The sequence below is a fragment of the Myodes glareolus genome, chromosome 2 (genome assembly GCF_982192425.1).
Source record: "Myodes glareolus chromosome 2, mMyoGla1.1, whole genome shotgun sequence".
In the NCBI taxonomy this organism is placed as follows: Eukaryota; Metazoa; Chordata; class Mammalia; order Rodentia; family Cricetidae; genus Myodes; species Myodes glareolus.
The window spans coordinates 130,902,847-130,928,443 of NC_142027.1; the positions used below are offsets into that span (position 1 = coordinate 130,902,847).

General features: G+C 50.1%; 2 protein-coding genes across 4 annotated transcripts in view; one reads left to right on the forward strand and one right to left on the reverse strand.

Moving 5' to 3' along the window:
* The first annotated feature begins 3,851 nt into the window (after positions 1 to 3,851).
* On the forward strand, positions 3,852 to 11,335 carry Lhfpl7 (LHFPL tetraspan subfamily member 7). Its single transcript, XM_087897668.1, has 5 exons — positions 3,852 to 4,097; positions 6,072 to 6,423; positions 8,174 to 8,390; positions 9,129 to 9,267; positions 10,809 to 11,335. The coding sequence occupies exons 3-5, from the start codon at positions 8,190 to 8,192 to the stop codon at positions 11,060 to 11,062; spliced, it is 594 nt and encodes a 197-aa protein (XP_087753794.1). The 5' UTR covers positions 3,852 to 4,097; positions 6,072 to 6,423; positions 8,174 to 8,189; the 3' UTR covers positions 11,063 to 11,335.
* Positions 11,336 to 15,123: 3,788 nt separating this feature from the next.
* Positions 15,124 to 25,597, reverse strand: part of Sgsm1 (small G protein signaling modulator 1) — a 78,839-nt gene continuing 68,365 nt past the window's right edge. For 2 of the 3 annotated variants that reach the window (XM_087903704.1, XM_087903705.1), the window contains 3 exons: positions 24,979 to 25,075; positions 22,762 to 22,929; positions 15,124 to 16,921 (listed from right to left, as the gene is read on the reverse strand). In XM_087903704.1, the coding sequence (XP_087759830.1) occupies positions 16,833 to 16,921; positions 22,762 to 22,929; positions 24,979 to 25,075 (354 nt within the window). In that variant the 3' untranslated portion in view covers positions 15,124 to 16,832. Of the gene's footprint in view, positions 16,922 to 22,761; positions 22,930 to 24,126; positions 24,259 to 24,978; positions 25,076 to 25,597 lie in introns of those variants that run through there. The other variant, XR_015737321.1, reaches the window with a different exon arrangement.

The following is a 25,597-nucleotide window of genomic DNA, read 5'->3' on the forward strand; positions in this document are numbered from 1 at the left end:
CACAGACTCCAAGCCCAGACAAGCTCTCCTTGATGACCACATTCCCACTCTGTAGGCTGACAATGCAAACCAAGTGGAGGAATGATTGAGGCAAAACAAACTACAACTCCCAGAGGCATCTGGGTCCTCATGGGGCCAGACTTCCTGTACTCAGGCCAAGTGAGAAACTGCCAGGAACACGTACCCAGGGGTTGCACCCCAAGCAGGGAATGTCAGGTTCCCCATTCTACCCAGACCCAGCACCTCAGGCCCTGGCTTGTCTGTTCTGGTACAGAGAACAGTGCACCCCCGGGGCTGTCCCAGAATCATTTATCTGACATCTGCCTCCTCCAGGAAGCCCATGGTGGTAGCTCCGTCCAACAGCACTTACCATAACAGCGGAGCTCCACAGTGTCCCCGATCAGCCTTCGTGCAGAAGACCCTGGGCGGTCAGCGAGGCCCCGCTAAGACCCATAGCTGCCTGGCAGGTTTCATCCATTTTTATTTTTTGCTTTATTTTCTTGTCAGGGTTTTACTACACAGTTCAGGCTGGCCTGGAACTCGTATCAATCCTGATTACAGTGCTGTGTGGTGCTGTCCAGTTTCTGCAATACTCAAGACCAGACCCAGCACTTCCTGCTCCGCAGGCAAGCGCTCCGCCAATGGAGCCACACCCCAGCCCTTCCTGTTTATTTATTGTTGGTTTGGTTTTGCTTTGGGTTTTTTGACGGTAAGAGCCAATATAGTCTTTGAAATGCTTTCTCTTGACGCCAAACCTTTGCTGTACAATACAGTACAGCCCTACCAGGAGGGCACAGACCTACCCTCTGTTGGTCTGTCCTCGGCTTAACGGCCATCGCTCCAACCTCAGCTTCACAGTCAGTTCACTCAGAAGCCTTCTGGATTATGGGGTAGAGATGGATTTCATACTTAGACGTGAAATGTCTGCGTCATGTGCCCACCCACTGGAGTGCCAACCACAGTAGCAGCATGGCCAGTTTCTTCTCTCTCTCACTTTGAGGTTGGAGCCCACAGTCGGTCACAGCATCTAGGGCAGAGCTAACCCTCAACACGGAGCCACACTTGGCGTCAGGATTTTCACAGGACACAATCTAGGGCCTGGTTGACAGGCAGACATTAGTTGGCTTGCTCATACGTCACCAAGGATGGGTCGGATATGTGGTTTGAATGTGAACCTCGCCGTAGGTTCATATGCTTAAATACCTGATCCCTAGCTGGTGATGCTGTCTGGAAAGGTTGAGGAACCTTCAGGAGGTGGGAGGGGGTCACTGAAGGTGGACCCTGGGGTTTTATAGCCTGCCCCACTTCCTGTTCACCGCCTGATTTCTGAGTGCAGTGTGACCAGTGGCTTCCCCAACAGGATGGACTGCGTCCCTCTGGACCTGTGGAGCCAGAGTAAGACTTTTCTCTTGAGTCTCTTTCGTCAGGTTGTTTCTCACACACCCTCCCCTCACAATCATCTTAGGACGCTGCCTTCCGTTTTCCTGGTAACGCACTGATTCCTAAGAAGGGGAAGTGTCCCAGGTGCCCCTTCCCCTAGGTTCTCCACTGAGGACCAGGGGAACTTCTTGCCAGCAAAGTCACTTCTTTAAATCATTTAAATCTATTCAATACAGAGTTTTTGGTCAAAACAAAAGAGGCCTAAATCATACCTCTGGCCTGGGTGGAGACATGATCTAAACTGCTCAGGATTCTGAGCACACATTGCTCTTTTTAAATTTTTTATTTATTTTATTTATTCACTATTTGCTTATTTGTTTGTTTGGTTGGTTTTCCAAGACAGGGTTTCTCTGTGTAATAGTCCTAGCTGTTCTAGAACTTGCTCTGTAGACCAAGCTGGCCTCGAACTCACAGAGATCCACCTACCTCTGCTTCCTGAGTGCTGGGATTAAAGGAATCTGCCACCACCATTGCAATCTTAGTCTGTCTCACTTGATCAATCACCCAGATAGGAAAATGTCCCTCTCCCTCTCCCCCACCCCACCTGCCTACAGAGTTGAACTCCAAGACATATTTAAAAGATGGAGTGGGCATGTGGCTCAATGGGCAGCGTTTGGGAACCCTGGGTTTGATCTCCAGCATAAAACTGGATGCCTCAGGACCATCACCGCAGTCCTCAGGATGGAAGCAGCAGTGGGGTCAGAAGTTCAAGGTTCTCCTCAGCTTCAAAGAGAGTCAAGGCAAGCCTGGGCTAAAGAAGACTGTGCTCAGAATAGAATTAAATGAAGCTGTGGAGAATAATAGCCTTTAGCGAAATACGCACCCATATAACCCAAACTGCCCCCACCATGCTGGGGCTCACAGATTTTTACCAATGAGCCTGGGTTCCTACTGTCTGGGTTCCTATGTGGAAGCCTTTCTCACCAAATCAATGCCCCGGGCATCTCCCCTCCTCTCTAAAGACACCCTACCCCCGTCAGTCCATCCGTACCTGCTTTCCTGAGCATTAATTGACCAACCCTGACTCTCTCCCTTCCATGCCCCTCCTACAGGCAATCCACCTGCTCTGGTCTCCTGTAAAATTGTCTTCAGGTTTCCTTCTAAGTCCACTTTGGAGTATTTTTACCTATGAGACTAAAACCTACATCGGGGACCCTTTGAGTTCCCCGGTAAGGATGATACTACTGAAATTATCGCAAACCAAGCCAGGTGAGTTGCTGCAATCCTGTTAGAGATTTCTAACAGGATTATCTTCAGGGGCTGCTGGTGGGTCAGGGAGCTGAAGCACAGAGAAACCCCATAAACCGCTCAACGTCACACGCCGGGAATCTCAGTCTGGCAAACAGATCCCAGGCAAACTTCAGAACATGTTAGGGATTTATTGGGAATTTGATGCCAGCCCAACAAGAGGGAAGGAAGAGAGACTTGGAGAGAGTGAACGAACACAGGAAGTGCCTTGTGAGGTTGGACAAACCTCAGCTAGCTCCCTTCACTGGCAAGAATCCAGAGAAGCCCCGGGAATCGGCCCAAGGCAGAAAGGTGGATGGAGAGCGCCCTCTGCTGCTGGAACCCGCAGCTGCTGGCTTCCTGAGGCGCCGAGAGAACTCAGGGAGCGGAGGTTTTGATACCCAATTTGTTGGTATCAATTTGCCTGTGCACCAAGCTAGGTCTAGTCAACCATCTTCAACTAGCCAATTAAAAGAGCCAATGTAATAGAGGAAAGCGGGGGAAAAAAAAAAAGATAACCCAGTTGAGCTCGTCGACGGTTTCCACCCTTTCATGGATGTTGGGGGTGGAGGATCGTAGGACCCTCACCCGAGCATGCTGTGACCCCAACTCTGCCCTAGCTGTACATGGATCCTGGGAGGGGCTGGGGTAGAGAGGCCCTGGAAGACTAGGAAGACCAGCTCCATCTACGCAGCTACAGGGATGCCCTCATCGCTGCTGGGGAAGGACTTTCGGGTGCAACCTTTTCCGGGAGCACCCACACCTCTCAGGTTCTGTAAGGGAGTTCAATAAACACTGGTTTCTAGAGTGAACTTCAGTGGAGTCAATCATTCCCTGGTTTGTCCCTGGGACCTCGGGAGGAGACGAAATTGTTTACGTCCTCCCCCAGGAAGGAATTTTATTTCTACTTGAGCCTCTTTGAAGTGCATTTCCATGATTTTGGGTTACATTTTCGTCATTTAGAACAAAGAGAAGGTGTAAGCCCCATATTTAATGACTGCTTAGGTAGCCCCTTTTTGTGCCTTCTCCTTCCCAGGAAAACCCATCCCCCTTCCCTCCTTCTATCTGGGACTGGAGTTTCCCTCTAGGTCCCGCCCATCACTCAGTACAGAGTGAAAAGCTATTGATTTCAGGAACCAGGAAGGAAAGCGCACAGGTGTGCACACACCCTTCTCAGACCAGTTCCTCAGGTGACCCCGCTTTGCTCACCAATCTGAATGCGACCTTTAAAGGAAAAGAGACCTTTTAAAAGCTCACAGATTCTGTTTAAGGCCAGAGATGGAGCAGGGGAGCTCACGTTGAGAAGGTAGCCTTAGAGAGGCCTGACCCAAGGTGTGAGCATCCTGAACAGAAGGGACATCCGAGGTGAGGAGAGAGGAAGGAGAGGCCTGACCCAAGGTGTGAGCATCCTGAACAGAGGAACATCTGAGGTGAGGAGAGAGGAAGGAGTGGACTGGCCCCAGGCATCACTTAGGGGCCCCAGCAGGTTTCAGGGGGCTGCAACAGGAGCCCTGAAGTGTACACACTCTTGTGTGTTTGTTTCTCTGTGTGGTCTGGAGCTTGAATGTGGAACACAGCCCCTGTGTGAAATCACATTTTCAGAGGCACTCATGCCTCCAAACGTTAAGCGCCCCTGCTGTAGGTGAGGACCTGTCTTGAATTGGAGAAACTGAGGCTTTGAGCCATTGCGTCATTTGTCCCAAATTCCATCGCCATCAGGCCTGGCTGAGACAGACGCTAGTGAAAGTCCATGTCTGGAAGGACCCCATCTTCAGATCTCACCTGGCAGCCCAATGTCCTTCCTCAGAGCTTTGTCCCATGCAGCTCTGATATGCATATGGTTCAATTGCTCAGCAACTGCTTCCTCTGAGTCCTCATCTGGGTCTAGGCTCAGACTCTCCTAACGCCACACTACCATCCCAGGTCCCCAGGTCAAAAGCCCTGGGGGAATCCTTGCCCCCCACCACCACTTCCTCTCACACTCCAAGTCCAAGCATCTGTTTTATATATTGACTTATTTCCTCTCTTCCCCAGTCAGGGGCAGGATCCATGGGAGAGAGGCTGTGGCTGACTTGTTCGATGTTCAGTTCCTACCACCTAGAATAGGTGTTCTAGACATTTAATAACTATGGGATGGATGGAAAGGTAGTAGCATGCATGAGTGGGTGGGTTGCTGCATTGGATAGGTACATGCTGGATGGATGGTTGATGGAAGGATGGATGATGGATAGACGATGGATGGATGGATGGGTGGATTTATGGATGGATGGATATAGGAAACCATAATATTATGTTTTAAGGTCCTGCCTTGCTTACAGGGCCCTATGCTCCTTGAAGAAACAGATTATGTCGTATTCATCATGTGTTATGCTGAGGTTGGGGGGTCACTGTGGGCTCAGGACCTAACAGTTAAAGGAATAGGGTCCAAACGCCTTCAATCTATATATAAGGACACCGAAATCCAGAGAAGACTATGACTTAGCTTTACATAGGAAATCCTCAGCTGCCACCCCCATGCCCTTCTTCCCTCCCGAGATTGTTGGGAACAGATCTTAGCTCTTGGATCATCTCTGTTTCCTGGCTGGAGCTGGTGGGACAATTGCTGGCAAAATCTGGAGGTCATCGGGATGCCCAGTCTCTGATCCTTAGTATCCCCCAAGAACCTTGGATGAAAGGCAGGTGCCTGCTCTCTAAGTTTGGGTCTGAGCCTCAACTTTCCCACCTGTGGATGGAACAACACCACTCACTAGGTGCTAGTGCAGGGTTCCTTCAGCTGCTGAGGACTCAGCCGGTGGAGGTGATCACTGGAACTTACCTGGTATGAGGGAGAGTCACCTTCCTTAGGCTGTCCTCTGACCTCCGCGTGCTCACTGGAACACCCACTCCCCATACACATAATAATTTTTTAAATTAAATTGAAAAGTCAGATCTAGAGAGAGCAGAAGCTGTCCGTTCTGCCTCATTCGGGCTCCCTGTAGGTGAACACTGGTAACTGGAACCTGGCAAAATGTGCTTTGGAGTTGTAGGGCCTCACTTAGTTTTCTGGGCGCCTGTTCAGTGGCTGTGATTTTCGCAGGTGACACTGAAGCTTATCCAGTCTTTTCAAGGCCACAGAAATACCAGAGCACCCTGGGACAGTGGAGGATGGGGCTGCAGGGCTTAACACCCCAGACTCTTGGCCTGAAATTACACCCCTGAGATCGGCTGACCCATGGGAGGTGTGAGTTTTGGTGAAAGGGGAAAAATAAGTTCTTTGTCACCCAGGGGATGGCTCCTCGCCACTGGCTAGCAGCCTTAGAGAGATTCCGAATCCCAAAGTGGAAAGTTCTCACAACTTGATTGTGCCTGTCTGCCCAGGCCCATCTCTCCCCATCCCCACAGGAATTTCCCCTTCCTCTTGACAGGACTAAGGCACACCCCCAAGCCCAGATGGCCAGCTCCTCTGGACCACACATGCTGGAATCTATGTGCTGCTTATACACGGAGAAGAACTATGGACTGTAGCCGTGGCCGTCTTGCCCCGGATCCCAGGTGAGAGGCTAGGATTTCACGCCATCTCTAAGGACCGACTGGGCTCTGAGAACCAGGTCCTACAGTCGCATTGCCAGGCCAATTGCCATTGGTGAAGACCCAGCTCTGACTTACCCCTGAGAGAGTTTGAATAGGTTCCACCTCCACCAGCACCAGCACCAGGGCGAGCCTCCCCTGGCAGAACCTCCCTCCAGGCTGGACCAGAAGACATCCTTTGTTACTTAGGTAAGGCTCCACTTTAAGCCCCTTGCTTTTTTGTGTGTGTTTAATTGAATTTTACTTTTCTTTGAAAAACAAGTCATGATTGGGCTGTACCCTCACATCTTCCCTGCTGGGAACTAAATCCTCAAAGTCCTGTGTTGATGGTGTCTGGAGGTGAGGGCCCTGGGAAGTCATGGTGGGCTAGTGAGGTCAGGAGGGTGGGGCCCCAGGATGGTTGGTTAGTGGCTTTGTGAGGAGAAGAGAGGGCCAGGGAGTTGCTCCGTTGTCGGAAGTGCTTGTGTGTAAGTCTGAGGACCTTATGCCCCCAGAGCCCATGTAAGACATCCAGGTGTTGCTGTGTCTGGGCACACCCCTTTAATTCCAGTAGAGGCAGAGGCAGGCCCATCGCTGAGTGGAGGCCAGCCTCATTTGCACACGGAGTCCTGGCCAGTCAGACCCTGTCTCAAAAAGCAAACAAACAAAAGCCCAGTGAGGTGCATGCCTCTAATCCTAGCACTAGGGAGGCAGAAGTGTGAGGACCCTGGGACTCAATGGTCAGTCAGCATAATAAACAAGCTCCAGGTCCCAGGGAGAGACCCTGTCTCAAAAAACAAGTGAATACTCCTGAGGACTCATACCTGAGGCTGAGCTCTGGCCTCTGTATGCATGTGCCTACATGTTCATGCATGCCTACACATGTGTATATACACACGCACACCATAAAAGAAAGAAGAGGAGGAGGAGAAGGAGGAGTAAGAGGTGGAAGAGGAGGGAGATAGACTGCACATCTTGCCAGATACTGAGTCGAGGCCACACGGTGAACTTGGTCTTCCCAGTCCTCAGTATCATGAATCAAATGATTTTTTTTAATAAATGACACAGTCTGCAATATTGTGGTATAGCAGCAGAAAGTGGACAGAGACAATGCCAAGTCTAGCAGGACCCCAAGGGTCATGGGTCCACATTCCCAGATTCTCACAGAATCCTGCAGGAGTCTGAACATCTCTGCTATTCCCCTATAGTTCCTAGTTGGAACGCTATCCCACCGTGATGGTGTGAGGAGATGGGCTCTTGGTGGCAATAAGAATCAACAAGGCCTTCCCATGGGACAGGAGCAGACAGAATCCACAGTCTCCCAAGAGCGTCAGTAGCGAGTGCCTCCGGCACCAGCTGCCAAAACCCTACCAGATCCTAGTCCACCCCGAACGATGGGCAAGTCCCAGGCCCTCCTCAGAAAGAAGTTAGGTGGTGATTGGGACAGAAACCCAGCCTGGGAATGTGGGGCCTCAAGGACGGCACTGTGCCAGACAGGGCTGTCCTTTGGGACAAGGGAAACATTAATTTTCTTGTTGTGGTCAGCTACCTGACAATAGGCAACTTGAAGAAGGACGGGTTTATTCTGGCTTGCAGTCCACGGCAGAAGGCGAGGCAAGGTGGCAGGAGGGGCAGGCCGCTGCATCTTCCGTAGAAAGCAGAGAGCGATGAAGGAAGGCCACTGCTTAGCCCACTTTCTCGTTTTATTCAGCCTAGGATCCCAGCTTTGTCACCCATATTCAGGATGGGCCTTCCTATCTAGACTACCTCTCATGGAGACTTGCTGGTTATAGATCTTGTCAAATGACAGTCAAGATTAACCGTCATGGGAGACCCGGGTCGAGGAAGGCATGCATGAATGTGTAGGTGAGAGAGTGAGCATGTGAATGGGGCCTGTTGTGTCCAGTGCTGGGTCACCTCACTGCACCCTCTTCACCTCTCACCTTGTCTTGACCCCTAGGTCAGCCATATTCCTGATGGAGGTCAGCGTGAGGGCTGCTCTAGGACTCTCGCTCACAGGCATGTCTGGCCTCAGCCTGGTGTCCCCTGCCTGGTTCCAGAGCCCTTCCTTCTCCTATGGTGTCTTTATGCTCTGCTCCTGGTCACAGGATAACCGCTGGAACCAGAGCTGTATGACCTTCGGGTCCCTGAAGGACATGCCAGGCTTGGCCTGGAAGGTGAGACACATCTCTTCCTGAGGAGTGGGCTCTGAGGGTCCTTAACTTACACCGTTTGTCCCCGTGTCTGAGCACACAGGTTCTTAAGTCCAGAAACTATCAGAAACACCCAAGGAGCTTTGCATAAGGGTCTGGGCTACACCTCTGAGCTTTGGGCTCTGCACGCGTAAGGTACGTGTGACTCTATCTAGAGGTGGCTCTTAGAATCATTTTGCAACCCAGGAAAAGTCACCTTCTTCAAGCACACTGCCACCTGCTAGGAAATCATTGTCATGGATTAAACAAGTCTGTGGCAGTTCTGCCATGTACGCCCCGCCCACCCTGGCCTGACTCCGTCCAAAGCACTGGGGGCTTTAACAAATGAAAGATGAGGTGTTTGCATCCTTATGGTTCTGCACATCACAGTGAAGAGCAGGTACCTACCTAGTTCAGCACCTAGGAGGAAGATTATATAGCCTTCAAAACTGACCACAAAGGTGACATTACTTCTCGTGATCCTGGCAAGCGCTTAATAAGGGCAGGATGTAGTGATTCATTGACCTGGATTCTGCTTCTGTTTATCTGATTAGCTGTGTGTCTTAAGACAAAGGACTTGCAATCTCTGGATCTCTGCTTATTGATAGGGAGAATGGGGTTATAATAACACAGGGCTGTTGGGAACATCTCAGGGACTCACTGGGCCATAGGCCGAGTGATCGCCACGGGCCCCATCCCACTTCCCTCTCCTCTCTCCTGAAGGTCTCTGCAGCAACGCTCCTGGGAGGCTGGGTCCTGCTGGCCATTAGTGCTCTTCTTCTTTTGGCCTGGGCACTGGCCTCGAGAAGATTATATCCCAGGAGGGGCTCTGGTCCAACACCCGTGGTGCAGGCAGCAGCAGGTAGACTCCTGCAAACAGTGCTGAGATCTTGGAGGGGAACTCCGGGTTTGTGAATTCAGGACTTAGGGACAAGAGGACAATGATGTTGAAGCCATCCACATCTGACCTTAGCTGACTAGTCCTGTCTACCCCTATGTTTCTCTTTGGTCCATCCCTTCTGTACCATGTTTACCATCGCTCCCATTGCATGTTGGGTAGGCTGTACACTGCCCAAGGATGCCCAACCAAGAGCTGAGAAAATGCTGGGGTCTAGTCCTCGCTCCACTTCAGCCTCAGTGGAGGAGGGTCGCGCTTCTCTAGTTTGCTGGGAGCCTCTGGGTGGGGTGTCCTGAGCCCCACAATGGCTCTCATCTAATTCACCTTCCACCCCTCTCACCCTGCCCCACAGGCTCGGGTCTTCCTCCTCCTCTCCTGCCCTGGCATACCTGCCCCCCGCCCCCCCCCCCCGTGGCTCCCACCCCTCCTGTGCTCACAGACCAGCCCAGCTGAGGGAAACAAGACCCAACTGACTGGTTTATCCACCTTCCGAGGGCTTCCCGTGGCAGGAAGAGGGAAACCCAAGTCTCTCTCTGCTGCCTCAGCCCTCCCCATCCTGGCCTGGTCTGGCCTCTCCAGCTGCTCACTTCTCCCTGCTGCTGTAATCCCATACTCCCCACAGTCCCTCCCGTCTCTGCAGGGATCTGCTTGAACCTTACTTCTGAGCAGGAAGCTGCCTTCTTCTCAGCGGGAGGACCCCAGCCAAGTGTCTGCTCTAGTGTTTTGTTTCTAGCCTTACTGTTTCCACCAGGAGCTTCTTTCGCCTTTATTTTTTAATAGATTCTTGATCTTTAGAGTCTGTGAGAATACACCTAGTTACACAGTGTCGAAGCTCCCCAGGAATCTGCAATTTGACCCCCCAGGATTCTACTCTAATGCATGTGGTGATAAACTGAGCAGAAAAAACAACACTGTCTGCCAGGGCTCTTTCCTGGGCTTGATTTAAAACTAAACACTAGCAAAGCACTACATAGAATCTCTGAAAAACAATTTCCCATGTGCTGGTGCTAGAGATGGAGCTTAGGACCTTGGGCAAAGTGTGTGTGTGTGTGTGTGTGTGTGTGCGCGCGCGCGCCTTAGTCTCTAGAGTGGGCAGATGGAGAGATGATGGGTCGATGGAGAGACGGGTGGGTGGGTGCACACACAGATAGGTGGATGGACAGATGGGTGGGTAGGTGAGTGGATAGGTGGATGGATGGCTGGGTAAGTGGTTAGAAGGATGGATGACTTGATAGCTGGATAGATTGGTGGATAGATGGATGGACAAATGTGTGGTTGGATGGATGGATGGATGGATGGATGGATGGGTGGATGGATGGGTGGATGGATGGATGGATGGGTAGGTGCATGGAAGGATGGATGATTTGATAGTTGGATGGATTGGTGGATAAATGGATAAATATGTAGCGGTGGTAGGGGATGGCAGTGTTCTGGGTGAGTCTTGGATGACAGATCATCCCAGAAGCCTTTGTACAAGACTGACTTTCCCTTTCTGCTGCTCCCAGCAGCCTCCACTCTTGTAGGTCTGCTGGTTTTTCCAGTCACGCTGGCTTCCCCATTAGCCAAAGAAGTCTGTGAAGGCTCCTCCGTGTACTACAGTGGAACATGCCAGCTGAGCTGGGGCTATGCCACTGCCATCCTCAATGCGGTCCTGACCAGCCTGCTTGCTGTCATCGGATGGCCTCGGATGACCACAAGCCAGAGGACAGCCATGCCCACCCCTCGTGACACTCAGGGAATCACCCTTGAGTCAGAATAAGCAAATGAGCATCACCCAGGAAAGCAAAGGACAAAGAAGAATAATCTATTCTACTGTTGTGGAAATTCTTTAGCCAACAGCCTTTTGGGTACCGGCCCATTGGGGCATGGCCTGAGGTACTACATGTGGACTGATAAGCCCAGATGGGAAGCATGCTCGCCCTTTTGGCTGGCAGTCCAAGTTTCTGTATGCAGTTCCAGCACCCACAGAGCAGAGGGCAGTGGCAACTTTCTTATTGTGAGTGTTCCCCAAATAAACAGTTGTTATCCTTTATTCCAGGCTCTCGTGAACTTCCTTAATTATGTCTACACTCTACATACTCAGGTTCAAATCCCACCTCCTTTGATTCCCATGCTGTGTGACCTCAGGCAAGTTACTTCCTTTCTGGACTCATTTATTCTTGGGTAAATTGGAGGTTGGCATAATACCTACTTTGTGGAGTGAGTTATTATCAAGGACATTGATTTGCCATATGTAAACAAAGCATGTTGTGCCATACCTGGCACAGAGTTCCGCCAACATTTGCCATCGCCCTACCCCTGGCTCACAGTACTTAGGGAACGCGGGTGAGAATTAAATATATGGATGGAAAGTACCACCCTGGAAAGAGGGCTGTCTAATTTAAAACTCTTTTTTTTGTTGTTGTTTTGAGACAGGGTCTCGTGATGTAGTCCTGATTGTCCTGGTACTCTATATAGATGAGGCTGGACTCAAACTCACAGACATCTGTCTACCTCTGCCTTTCAAGTGCTGGGATCAAAGGCATGCGCCACCATGGCCTTCTGATTGGACACCCTTTCCATGTTTTTGCTCTTCCCTTATAATCCCTCCTCTCTTAGGGGGTTGGAGGGTCTTTATTTCCCATGAGCTACTTAGTGACTCTGTTGTGTGCAGGACGGTGCTCTCTGCTGGGTGGGGCTCAGGGCCTGTCCCACCTTCCACATTCGCAGCACACTGAGGAGGAAACCCTGCTCTTCCTGGGAGCTCAGCTTCCATCTGGTTCTGATGTCTGTCTGTCTGTCTCCAGACTTCTTGTCTGTAATGCTTTATGTTGACTGTCAACTTGACAGGACCAGGAATCTTCACCTCAGAAAGCAGGCTCCGTGCACGCCAGCTAGAGACTCCTAATGGGTTGGCTGAGCTGGGATGATGCACTTGAATGTGCAGCACGTCCAGCAGGCTGGGTTCCTGACTGCACACGAGTGAGAGGGCCAGCTGAGCCCCAGCGTTCAACAGGAACTCAGGGACGATGGGTTCCCAGCCAGGACTTCTCAGCAGCATGAAAGGAGTGTGAAGTTGGGAGCATAGGCCCCAGTCCCTTGCATCTATCCCAGCCCCCAGGCCTGAGAGTTATATTGGTCTGGACTTCAAATCCCAGCAGGCCAGATCCTGACCCCTCCCTGGGGCGGGGGCGGTCAGGATCACTTCCACAGAGTATTTAAATGAACTCTCAAAAGAGGAACACATGGTCTCTTCCCCCCCTTCCTCCTCCACCCCTGGTGGTCACCTTCGAGGCCTCCCGGTTCCCCCTCAGGTAACCCAAGAGCACAGAACTCCCATTAAACCTGGATACTTCTTAATTTGGCTTGTTTTGATTTGGCTTGATTGGGATTTTGTGTCGGCAGAGAGCTCGCATTAGGAAATATTCCCAATAAGGAGGGCACCCCCTTAGATGGAGTCCAGAACCAGGGGAACGTCGACTTTCCCCATTGCATATGTATGAAAACTAAGTCTCAGAGAAGTTAACTCTTACCCAAGGACACACAGCCAAAGCACTTGTCATAAAAATTTCCACCGTGGGGGCCTAGAAGCACTAAACATGTACCTCTCCACGCCAACGGCAACTGAAGTTTTAACACCAGTGAGTTTCTTAGGTTTACATACAGAGCAACAAGTGAGGGCTGCAGGAAGGAGTGTGGGTGACATTAAATCATCCACCCTGGAAGGTCTGTCCCCAGCATGAATGATGGCTTCCTTGTGGATGCATAGATGGAGACCCCTTCCTCTAGCCTTGCCAGCATACACACACTACGCTCTATCTCTCCCTGAGACCCTCAGGCCATGTACAATTAGAGCAGAACTGGGTTCAGCTGGTGGGGAGGAATGGCTAGACATGCCAGAAAAGAGCCCGTGACCCTTCCTAGGAGTCGCCCAGCCAGGGTAAAGATGCTCATGGCAGCTTTCATGGCTGCATGAGCCTTAGTTTTCATGTCAGTAGTCCACAAGCCCTGCTGGGACACAGCTGACCTGATGAAGATGGTGGCCGATTGCTTGGAGGGTAGACAGGGACAGAGGACCCCAGTCCAGGTGGCATCGTGAGAAAGTCACGCCTGTTTCCATCTCTTTGGATGCTAGTGTATCCTCAACGCTTCTCACTCTTACTCTGCATTCGTTCTCTCTCTCTCTCTCTCTCTCTCTCTCTCTCTCTCTCTCTCTCTGTGTGTGTGTGTGTGTGTGTGTGTGTTCTAACATGGAGCACAAGTGCGTGAGGCCAGAGGTCAGCCTGGAGTGCTGTTTCTTGGGTACCATCTCTCAGGTCCAAAGGAAACGCCAATTCCCCAAACTCCAATGGCAGCCCAAATATCCAGAGATAGGCTCAGGAAGCTTCCTGGTAATTAGATAAAGGCCAGAATTCCTCAGGAACGTGCAAAACTGGCTCCCCTCTACCAAAAGAAGCCATTTCCCTTACTTCATCTGGCTCTCCAGTTAACACACACCCTTAGCAGGTCCTGCTGGCCTCCAGGCTCCCTCAGTCCAGACACGCAAGCACTGTTACATGTTTCAAAGCTCCCATGAGAGTCTCCTGGCTCCCCCACTCCAGCTACTCACCGTCCTTCTAACATGGCTATTCTAACTATCCCTAGGCTCCTGGTAATCTCATTCTGTGTTCTCTATTCTCTAGCCCCTGTTATTTTCTCCTCTCTTGCAGATAGCCCCAGCCATGTCCAGTCTCCTTTCTCTGTTCTGGACTCTTCTGATGCCTCAGACTGATCTGTCCCTCATATCTACAATAAACCCTTCCCACACCATGGAGGGATCGTGTAGTCAGTTTACACACCATCCACCTTTTTAAGACCGTGTTTCTCAACGGCAGGACTGGTTGGCCGGTGAGCCAAGGGTACCTCCATCTCCACTTCCCCAGCACTGGCAGTCCAGATGTGTAGTGCAAACCCGGCTTTTTTATGTGGGTCCTGGAGACCACATTCAGGTCCTTGTGCTATGTGGTAGGTACTTTGTCCACTAAGCAGCCCCCAGCTTCACTCTTCTCCTAGCTTCTCCTAGTTTGAATGTTAAATGCCGCCAGTTTTGTGTTAGGAGGCAGTGATGGAACCTTAAAGAGACAGGGTTGAGAGTGGCAAACACACCAAACAAGGAAGGAGCAGAGGGCTCTGGCTCACTCTGCTCAGAGAGGGTATTTCAGGCCAGTAATCATTTGCAGTTTCTGCTGCCCGTGCTGGAAGCCCTGGCTTCCCCTTTGGAGTTTTAAAAGCTTGGTTTAAGGACACTGTGCAGAATCACGCCCAGTGAGGGGCATGAAGGACGAGGGCGTAGGTTCCAGGACAGGGAGGACCTCCTTGGTCATCGGCTAGAGAGAAGACGGTCTGCCAAGGTCAGAAATGGACAGCACCTCCTCCCACTGCCCTGCCTTGGCCATCCCTGTTTCTACTGGGACCTCCCCTGAGAGAGAAGGGGGAGGGAAGGTGACTGTTCCCACCATCCTGGCATGAGAAGGTGAGGGCCTCTCAGACTCTGCCCTAAGCCAGAAAGATGAGATAGTGAGTACCTATAATCACAGCACTTAGGAGGATCAGAAGTTCAAACCCAACCTCAGTTAGCCTCTGCTGGATTGAAAGGTCAAGGCTAGCCTGGGCTACATGAAACCTTGTCCACCTCTCCCCCCCCACACACACATACTTTTAATCCTAGCACTTGAGGGGCAAAGGCAGAGGAATCTCTTGTTCAAGGTCAATCTGATCTATGTAGTAAGTTCCAGGCCAGCCAGGACCTCATCAAAACAAAAGCAAAAAACAAAGAAGCAGCAAAAATAACTAGACCCACACTTAGGTTTTCCACTCAGCTATATTTACTCTGAATAGAACCACCTCTTAGTAAACACAAGACACTTGGGCAACACTAAAAAGAGAACTCCCAGGGCAGGGGGACACTCCCCAACACCCAACTCCAGGACAGGAGAAAACACAACACACAGACATCAGCTGGTAAGTGGAATAAATAGGAGGCACTCAGAACCACAAGCACACAGGCTGGAGGCACGAGGGGCGGTGGGAGATCCTGTGCTATACTCCACACTGGTCAGTTACAAAAATAAATAAGGGTCAGGGGGTTTGGACCTGGCTGTGCTAAATCACCACCCTTTGTGGCAGCAGCCCGGTGGCAAAATAAACCTTTATCTGCTGGCCCTTTCTCCTGTCCTAGAAAGCTCGGGGAGCTGGCTGGGAGGTCGCCTCCCTTCCTGCTGCCCTGGGCAGTCTGTGGAGATCCAGTAAGGGCTCTTTCTGTCCACCCCGCCCACAGTGTGAAGGGCAGAGGTTTGACTCGGGAGCTGTGACAGAGGGAGGGCATCACAAGGCTGCAGAGTAGGGCCAGGCTGAAGGACCCTGGAGATATTTCAAACCACTCCTGTCTCCTCTCTCCGAACTCCTACTTGGCATTCCTTGACTTCCCCAGAAGCAGCTTCTGCTGTGACTTTTGATTTCTGCTGCACCCAGACTGCTTTACTGGGGGATAGGGAGCAGGCACACCAGTTCAACAGGGTCAATGTCTGGGTTGGCAGGTCTTGGCACAAAGGTGGAGAGGAACCGTCGTTCTCAGACCCACCATCATGGAGCACAGATCACTCCTGTCCTGGGACAACCCCTGGCTCGTCCCTCCTCTGTGCCGAGTGAACGAAGCACTCAGAGAAGAGCTAGTTTACCTGAGCAGGGCTTCCACAAACACACGGTCTGCAGGCTTCTGAGCCCAGGTCCACAGCTGAAAGCTGGGAGGTCTCCCCTCGGGAGGGGAGTAAGGGCCAGGCTCTAATCAGGAGCTCCAGCCTCCTTCCTCCAAACAGTTCCTGCATCTCCAGGGCACTCACAGAATGCCCTCTTAAAAGTCTCCTGGCAGCCGGCAGAGCAAAGTCAGAAAACAGCGAGTGAGACCTGACTCCAGCAGGACTGTGGGAAGCTGTGTGCTTCTGACTGGGCCATGCAACAGACCTCAGGTGACCCAGCCTGAAGAGAACAGACAGGGCTATGCCAGTAGCCCCTCCACCAAGCCAGTGGTGGGGCACATCTGCTGTGCAGGGACTTTTGGGTCACCTTGGGCGATGGTACGGGTAACATCTGGTGGTTTGAAGCCAGGGATGATGCTCAGACATCTGAGACTTTGAATGTGAGCAATGCCTAAGGGAGACCTTGCTTTAAGTCAGCCTGGCAGGAATGTTCTGGAACACTGCCAGGTGCAGAGGAAGCCCCTGAGGCCTCTCCTGTACAGATGAGGAAGGGAACAGGGACAACAGGCCCAGAGGCTACCTCTACTCACAACCCCAACTCCCAAGAGGGGGAAATCCCAGTCTCGGGCAATCTTTGGTCAAACAGGAAAACGTAAGGCTGAGCTGGGCTCCTCCACGCCACCGTCCAGTGGCCAAGGTCAAGGGTATGGCTCTCTGCACAGCAGCCCACACTAGTCCACAGACACCAGCACCTCGTGCTGGGCTGCAGGAGGCGAAGGTGTAGACGGCAGCAGGGAAGCCTGGCTGCCGCAGCCCTCACTTGTTCTCGATCAGGATCTGCACTTTGTGCACGAGGTCCCGGGCCAGCTGCAGGATCTGCTTGGCGTTGTGCCGCTCTGCCATTTCTGAAAGAGAAAATACGCGCATGAGCAGCCTTGTGCGTCAGCCCTGGGAGAGTCCTCGAGCTCCTGGTGTGAGTCCTGGGTGTTCCCCCTCAGAGTCTGACAGGAGCTATGCACCTCCAGATCTTGGCTTCCCCATCTGTAAAATGAGGGGTGTAACAGGAAGTCACTGCACGACGTTACCATGGAAACAAAAAGAAATGATGCTGGCTCAGAGTGTGCTGGGAGAAGGCTGGTTCTTCCACCCTTCCCTGCAGGCAGAATGTGTGATATTTTACAAGTCTGTGTCAGGCCAGGCACAGCAGTGCACACCTTTAATTCCAAAACTGGGGATGCTGAGGCAGGAGGATTGAGAGTTAGAGGCCAGCCTGGGATACACAGCAAGATTTTGTCTCAAAGATAAAAGGTAGTATAAAGCATGTGGCAGATTTTTTTTAAGATTTATTAATTTATTATATATACAGTATTCTGCCTGCATGTATGCCTGCACATCAGAAGAGGGCACCAGATCTTATAGATGGTTGCCAGCCACCATGTGGATGTAGGGAGTTAAATTCAGGACCTCTGGAAGAGTTGTCAGTGCTCTTAACCTCTGAGCCATCTCTCCAGCCGTCCCCTCCCCATGTCGCAGATTCTTAAAGACTCTATGGGAAGGAAGAAAGCCATGGGCGGTGGGGAGAAGGAGAGGGAAGAACTATCAAGGGTCACACAAAATGCTTAGATCTTCAGATCTCTGTATATAGCAGGATAATTTGAAGCTTGACTTTATCACAGAGAAACCATTTCATAAAGAGAAAGAAACCTAAGACAGCTAAGCCTAAAGCAGCTGCTGAGGTACCCCTAGGGTTCCTAGTAAACTCTTGGGGACATTGTGGGATATGCAGTCATTTGGAGGGGAACTTGGCAACACTTGCCAGTTCCACGCATGCAGCCCGGATAAAAAGCAAGGACAGTGTGAAAGACTCGAGGAAGCAGGAAATGGGGGGAGGGAATGTGACCTCATCGTGAGGCGTGCACATTTGTGCATGGCCCGACAGGTGCGATATTCTACAACCAGTGACTGCACCAAGTAAGGGATGAAGGGAAATGGGGTGTCCTTCAGGCTGTGGGTGTTAAAGAGCTTCTGAGTGGTGAGGACAGGACAAAGGTGTCACATGGTTTGGAGCTCACGCCTCACCACTGGGAGTGTTGATTTGCATGGCGTGCATACTGCGGAAAAGTTAGGGGTCTTCTGGACTGAGGAAGTTTGGGAACTGGGGGTGTTGAGGCGGGAGGATTGTGCTAGGGTGCGGAATGCTTTGGGTTCTCCATCCCACTTCTAACTGAAACAAACAGAATTTCCAGTAACAGAGGACGCTTAGTAAATCACAGGACAGTCATGCAGGGTGTGCATACTGCGACCCCGAAAGAGAATCACGGGCGAAAATTTTTGAAAAAGTAGATATAAGTGGATTCTGCGATGGCAACAACAGAAAATAAGCCACTGTGGAAAAGAATGGAAAGGTAAGTAGGAGTTGGGGCAGAGTCTTATGTAGCCCAGGCTGACCTTGAATTTACTATGTAGCTGAGGATGACCTTAACCTTATGATTAGTTGAGATTCTTTTTTCAAATTTAATTTATTTTTTGAGGATTTCATACATGAGTACCATATTTACATAATTTCTGCCTCTTGCTCTCCCCCTACAAGTCCTCCTCTGTCCCCCTACTTCCTTTAAACTTCATGTCCAAGAATAATTATTATTGTTACATATGTGTATATATAGAAATATTTCCTGCTGAGTTCATTTGCACGGATATGAGTTTAGGGCTAATCACTTCAGATTGTGTAGTAACCTATCAGTGGGATTCATCCCTGGGGAAACTGATTCCCTCTCTCTGCCTGTGGCTCTTCATCTGGAGGGGAGGCCTTTTGAGTTTCACCCATCCTAGTTGGTTTGTCAACAGGCGCTGTCATTGTTCCCATCATGTGTAGGTGACTAATCCTTCTAGATTTCGTAGGTGCAGCTCCCCTAGCATATATGATCTGGCAGCAGACATTCTGGTCCTCAGAAAAGCCTTTAACAAACCCCCAAATATCTTCATGATGAAAGTCCTAGAGAGAGTGGGACTCAGGGGGACATGTCTCTCCGTGATAAAGGCTACAGGTGACAAACACACAGCCAACATCATCCTGAGTGGAGAAAAGCTCAAAGGAACCCCATTAAAATCAGGAAGGAGACAGCACTGTCCAGTGTCCCCGCTCCTTTTCAATATAGGGCTTTAAGCACTATCTGGGACAAGAGTCAAGAGAAGAAAATTAAAGGGATACAGACTAAAGAAGACAAACTAAGCCAAGTGGTGGTGGCCCATGCCTTGAATCCCACACAGCACTTGGGAGGCAGAGACAGGTGGATCTCTGTGAGTTCAAGGCCAGTCTGGTCTATGGAACAGGACTGCTAGGGCTGTTACACAGAGGAAACCCTATCTTAAAATACAAACAAACAAGAAGCCAATCTATTCCTATTTGCAGATGACATGATACTATATACAAAAGATGCTAACTATTCTACCACAAAACTTCTAGAAATGATCAACACTTTCAGCAATGTGGCAGGATACCTAATGAACTTACAGAATCAGTGGCTTTCCTATACAGCAACAGCAAAAAAAGCTCAGAGATCATGGATCTCTTTTTAATATCCCAATTAAGACAAACCTCAGTGTGAAACTTCAACATTGCAACTGCTAGGGACCACACTCCCACTCACATCTGCCTCAGAGAAAATAAAATATCTAGGAATGAACCTCACCAAACAGGTGATGGACCTCTGCAATACAAATCTTCAAACCTCTGGAGAAATATTAGAAAACACTAGAAAATGAAGATCTCCCATGCTCATGGATTAGTAGAATTAGCACTGTGACAACAACACCTCTGTCAAGAGCAATGTACAGATTCAGTGCAACCCAATCAAATCCTCATCTCACTTTTCACAAAAACAGAAAGAAAAAAAAAAACATTCTAAAATCCATAAGGACCCATGAAGACCCTGGATTGCCAAGGCGACCTAGACCAGGGAGAATAATGCTGGACGGGAGTAACATTCCAGGTTTCAGACTATATTACTGAGCCATAGTAATAAAAACAGCTTGGTCCTGTTACAAAAACAACGGAACAAAGCAGAAGACCCAAATGTGACTGCAAATAACTACAGCCATCTATTAACTAACAAAGACTCGAAAATAATGTTAGAGAAAAGAGTGTCCACAATATAAGCCCCTGGGAGAACTGGATATCCACATACAGAAGAGTGAAATTAGACCCCTATCTATCACCCTGCATAAACCTAACTTCAAACGGACCAAAGAGCCTGCGCAGCTTGACACAGGCTACAGTCATCCTCAGTTGAGAAAATGCCTCCCTAAGGTCAGGCTGCAGGCAAGCCTGTGGGGCACTGTCTTAGTGATTGCCGAGAGTCTTAGGCTTTCTAGTGCTGTGAAGAGACACCTTGACCATGGCAACTCTTATAAAGGAAAACATTTAATTGAAATGGCAGCTTATAGTTCAGAGGTTCAGTTCAGTCCCATCATGGTGGGGTGTATGGCAGTGTGCAGGCCGACATGGTGCTGGCTACATCTTTATGCCACGGGAGGTGAATTGTGACCCTAGGTGTAGCTTGAGTGTATGAGATCTTACAGCCCACCTGATGTGGCAAGTCCTTTTGTATATATGTTGCTTTTATTGGTTAATGAATGAAGCTATTTTGGACAATGGCTTTGGGGCCATTTTCTTTCAAACCACTACAATAAGAAAGTTGGTTGGGCAAGCCACAGGGAGCAAGCCAGGAAGCAGCACCCCTTCATGGCCTTCCCATCAGTTCCTGCCTCCAGGTTCCTGCCCTGAACAGGACAGGAGTTCCTGTCCTGACTTCCTTCAGTGATGAACAGTGATCTGGAAACAGAAGAAAAATAAACCCTTTCCTTCCCAGGTTGCTTTGGTCACAGTGTTGCCTCGCAGGGACAGAAACCCTAATGAAGACAGACCTCAATGCAAAAGTGGAAACACTGAAATTGCTAGGAGGAAACACAGACCTTGCCTACAGGACACAGGGGTATGAGAAGACTCCTGATTAGAATTCCATTAGCTTAAGGATTAAGGCCAACAACTGACAAGTGGGACTTCACGAAACTGAAAAGCTCTGCCCAGCAAAGGAAAAAACCACTTGAGTGAAGAAGCCCACGGAGTGGGTGGGAGAAAATGCCGCCAGTAATCCATCTGATTAATTAAAAACTGGGCTTGAGACCTGAACGGAGTTTTCTAAAGAAAAGTTCATCATCCCCAGCAATTAGGAAAGTGCAAAACAAAACAACTTGGGTTTCATCTTGCCCCAAGTCAGAACGGCAAAGATCAGCAGAACCACAGATGACAATGTTGGATGGGATGTGGGGGGCGGGTCTCGTCCACTACTGGTGGGAATGCAAACTGGCCCAGTCACTCTGGAAACCAGTGTAAAGAGTTCTCAGAAAACTGAAAATAAATCTACTCCGAGACCCAGTTCTAACAGTCCTCGGCATATGCCCCGAGGACCCACGTCACGCTCCACAGACACTTGCTCAGCCATGGTCATTGATGCTCTGCTCACAGCAGCGAGGAAATGGAAACCGAAGCCTTCTACGCTGAGGGCAGATAATGGAAATACGGTACTTCTGATCGTCTTGCCGTTACTTCCAGGGTGAGAATCGCAGGCGTACACTGCCACACCTGGCTCATCTGGGTGTAGTGGACTAGGCCTCACACACCTGTGTGAGCACTCAATCAGCAGAGCCACACCCCAGTACAGAGACTGCTTTTCTTTGTTTGGCAACAGCACTGAATCTGTGCTTTCCTGGTTGGCTTCTGGTGTAGGCGAAACTCACGAAGTTTGCCAAAGGTAATTTCTTAGTTTTGGTGTCAAACATCTCAGAAACGTGTAAAGCAGCACCGGAAATGAAGGAAACTAGGAAATGACTCCACTACCGGGCGCCATCTTTGTAATTCCTGGTAAACCAAACAGTCCTAAACATAAAATTCTACTGGACGGCTCAAATCCAAAATCATTCCAGAAGGAAAAGCTGGCTTGAGAGAAACCTAGTCATGTTCCCGAAGTGGGTTGTAGGTGGCTTTCTCCTTTTCTAGAACCTTCTTTAAGTTTTGGGGTGAGAAGCGAGGGATTGGAGCCCAGGGCCTGGTGTTTGTCAGTGCTCTATGATGGAGCTGCAAACCAGCTCTATCGCCGCTTTCAGCATTTAACTATTATTTTAAGTGGCAATAGCGCTAGCAATTGCCTGGCTCATTGGGCGCTCACGGTACCTGTGAGGACCTTTTCACGTCTCATCATTAATTCTCAGGACTTCCCTTGAGGGAGGAGGTGTTTGCAGCATTTTTTTTTCCTTGAAGAACTGAGGCCCTGAACATGATGTCATTTAGACAAGGCCACACCCAGTGACCTGCTGGGGCCAGACTCCAAGCACCTACTCCTTGCCACTCCCACCTTCCCCACCCACGAACTCCTGTGGGGCAGACCCTGATATTTCACAGATGAAGTAGATGTTCAGGAGGAGGGCAGGACCCTGTCACTGGGCACAGCTGGCCAGTGGCGGAGCCAGGTGCTGCCCCAAGCCTGGAGAGAGCCACCTGGAGTGTTGAGATCCCAGCGGGTCCCTTGATAGAGCACTAAGGTGAACAGAGGACTGAGGAGACGCTCAGTGGGTAAGGGCACTTGCTGTCCAAGCAGAAGGGTGGAGGCAGGGGAATGACGGGCTTGTCAAGCTGCTGGCATCTGGAGCCCCGCCCCCACCCCACCCCCAGCCCCACCCCTGGTACCATTGAAGAACTTGATGATGTCTGTGAAGTCCATGTTGTTCTCCAGGATGATATCTCGGTAGACCTCTACCAGTGCCAGCGCGATGAACAGGACATAGTGGGCAGAGGACACGTGCTTAGCGGCCCAAATAGTCTCCCACACGGAGAAGACGTCATCATAGACTAGCTCTGCAGGACACAACACACATGTGCATAGGAGCTGGTCCAGAACAGAGTGCAAGGTGAGCCCTCCCTAGTCCTCCCTGCAAGCACCCAGCTTCTCTAGGTGACAGTCCTGGAGCATCCCTGTGCTCACACCGTGCTACAGCAGGCAGAACTCGGGCTGGGAGGCAGGAGACCCAGACTCGGTCTAAGGAGCCCGTGTGAAGAATCTGAGCATGTGTGGGTTTGATTGGCATGGGCCTGTCCCTGCCTGCCCTCTACTACTGTCCTTCCTCTCTCTTCAGCAGCATTTACAGGTGGCTCTCAGTGATAGGCAAGCTGGTTGCTGCCTCAGCCTAACAAGGAGATGGAAGAGCCCTGAAGACGGTGGTTCTCAACCTTCCTAATGCTGTGACCCTCTAACACAGCTCCTCATCCATAAAATTATTTTCATTGTTACTTCATAACTGCAATTTGGTTACTGTTATCAATTGTAACATAAATACCTGAGAGGCAGGGTGTATTCTCATTGTTACAAATTGAACATAATTAAAGCATAGAGATTAATCACAAAAAACAATATGCAATTATATATCATAAAATATTTCTAACTACAAATAAATGAAATTTTATCTTGAAGCATGCTGTAGCATGGGTAGCAGTCTTATTAGAACAACAGTAAACTACATTGCTAAATTTTTCCACAGTATGTGCAAAAAGCCAACATCAGTGCCAAGACTGAGATTGCTTCTTCAGTTCCTAAGACCATTGGAAATGTGCGTTTTCAGATGGTGTTAGGCCACCTCTGTGAAAGGGTCAGTTGACCCCAAAAGGGCTGTAACTCACATGTTGAGAACCTCCGCCTTAAGAGCAAGGCTACCAAGTCCAAAAAGCTGGCACTGGGTCTCAACCCCTCACTACCCAGCCAAGGACTGGGGGCTGGAGCTGTCCCATTCCAGCCTCTCCAGACCTCAACCTTGCCTGGGGCCTGCTGCTCACAGTAAAGGACCAGGGATGAGATGGTCAATGATACTGCACAGTGTGGGGCAGATGACTAACGCCACCATGCAAATCAAGTGCTCCTCGCCTCAGCGCAGGTTTGCACAACAGCGCGTATCCCGAGGCGACACTCCTGCTAAGTCCATCAGGAAACACGCTTGACGTCCTATCAACTGAAGCGCTCTTGATCTCCGCTAAGCAGGAAGGCAGATGGGAGGGACTCACCCCAGAGATGGTGGAACCAAGTTTGGGCCCTGGTTCCCCCATTCCTAGCTCCATATTTGACTTCTTAGTTTCCTCATCCGTGAAGGAGAAATCTTGGCGTGTATGTGTTCACGTGCACATGTATGTGCATGCCTAGGGAGGCCCAATATTGACGTCAATGTCCTCCTCTATCAATTTCCACCTCAGAGTTCATTGATTTAGCTGGGTTAGGTGGCCTCACAGAGCCCAGAACTCATCAGTTTGGCTGGTCTGGTGGCCAACTTGCATCTGCCTTCCCAGCACTGAATCACAGACATGTAACACACATGGCTGCACTTGGCCTTCTAAACTTCTTAAATTATCAACTAAATCATTAATTATTAATTATAATTAATTAAAAATAATAATATTAATAATATTAATTATTAATTAAGGTCAGGGGCACGTGGCACAGCACATGTGTGGAGGCCAGAGGATAACTTGTGGGAATAGGTTCTCTCTTTTAACCAAATGGATTCCAATGATCAAACTCAAATCCTCCATCTTGGTGGCAAGCACCTTTACCACCTCGCTGGCCCCCACACATAGATTTTTATATGGGTGCTGGGATCCAAACTCAGGACCTCATGCTTGTGCAGACACTTTATTGGCTGAGTTGTTTCCCAAGGCACTGAAATAGGGATTTTTATGATTCCTATTGCATAGTCATTTTGTGATAAGGCATGTGCCAATATGGACAGATCTGAGTAAATGTTCTCTCTTCTGCCACCTTTGCCCCAGTGCCCTTCACTCCCATGTCCTCTTCAGCCTCCACTTCCCCATCATTACCACCCCAGAAATTCTGGGGACAAGTTCCCAGGCGGCTATCTTTACCTCGTTTGAAATCCAGCAGGAACCAGCGGTAGCAGAAGTAGAAGTGGGTGTAGTCCCCATTCTGATGCATCAGCTCGAAGAGCTCTGAGTCCAGGATCTGATGGAAGGAGGGCAGGCCGTCAGGCCCCTGGAAAGAGCTGGGCACAGCGGAATCCTCTGGCTGTGCACTCACCCTGCACTCCAGGTGGCTCTCAGTGAGCACAAGGGTGCACGCAGACCTCTCCAGAGAGGATTTACAATGGCCAGGCCAGCGTGGAGTTGGCTCAGATCAGGGGAAGCAAGTTAGAGCAATGAGACAAGCTCACACCCAAAGTGACAGACAGTAGCAAATGTTGGCAAGAATTCAGAGTGAACAGAACCCTCACGCATGGCTGATGGGAAAGCAGAATGGTACAACTCTGCCCCTGTCTCCCCAGCACTGGGCTTACAAAGGTATTCCACCATGCTTGGTTTTTACAAGGGTGTGGGGATCTGAACTCGGTCCTTTTTCTTGTGCTGAGCCACATCTCTAACTCTCTAACTCTCTCTCTCTCTCTCTCTCTCTCTCTCTCTCTCTCTCTGGTGTGTGTGTGTAGATCAAGGACAACGTGTCAATTCTCTCCTTGTACTTTGTGAGTTC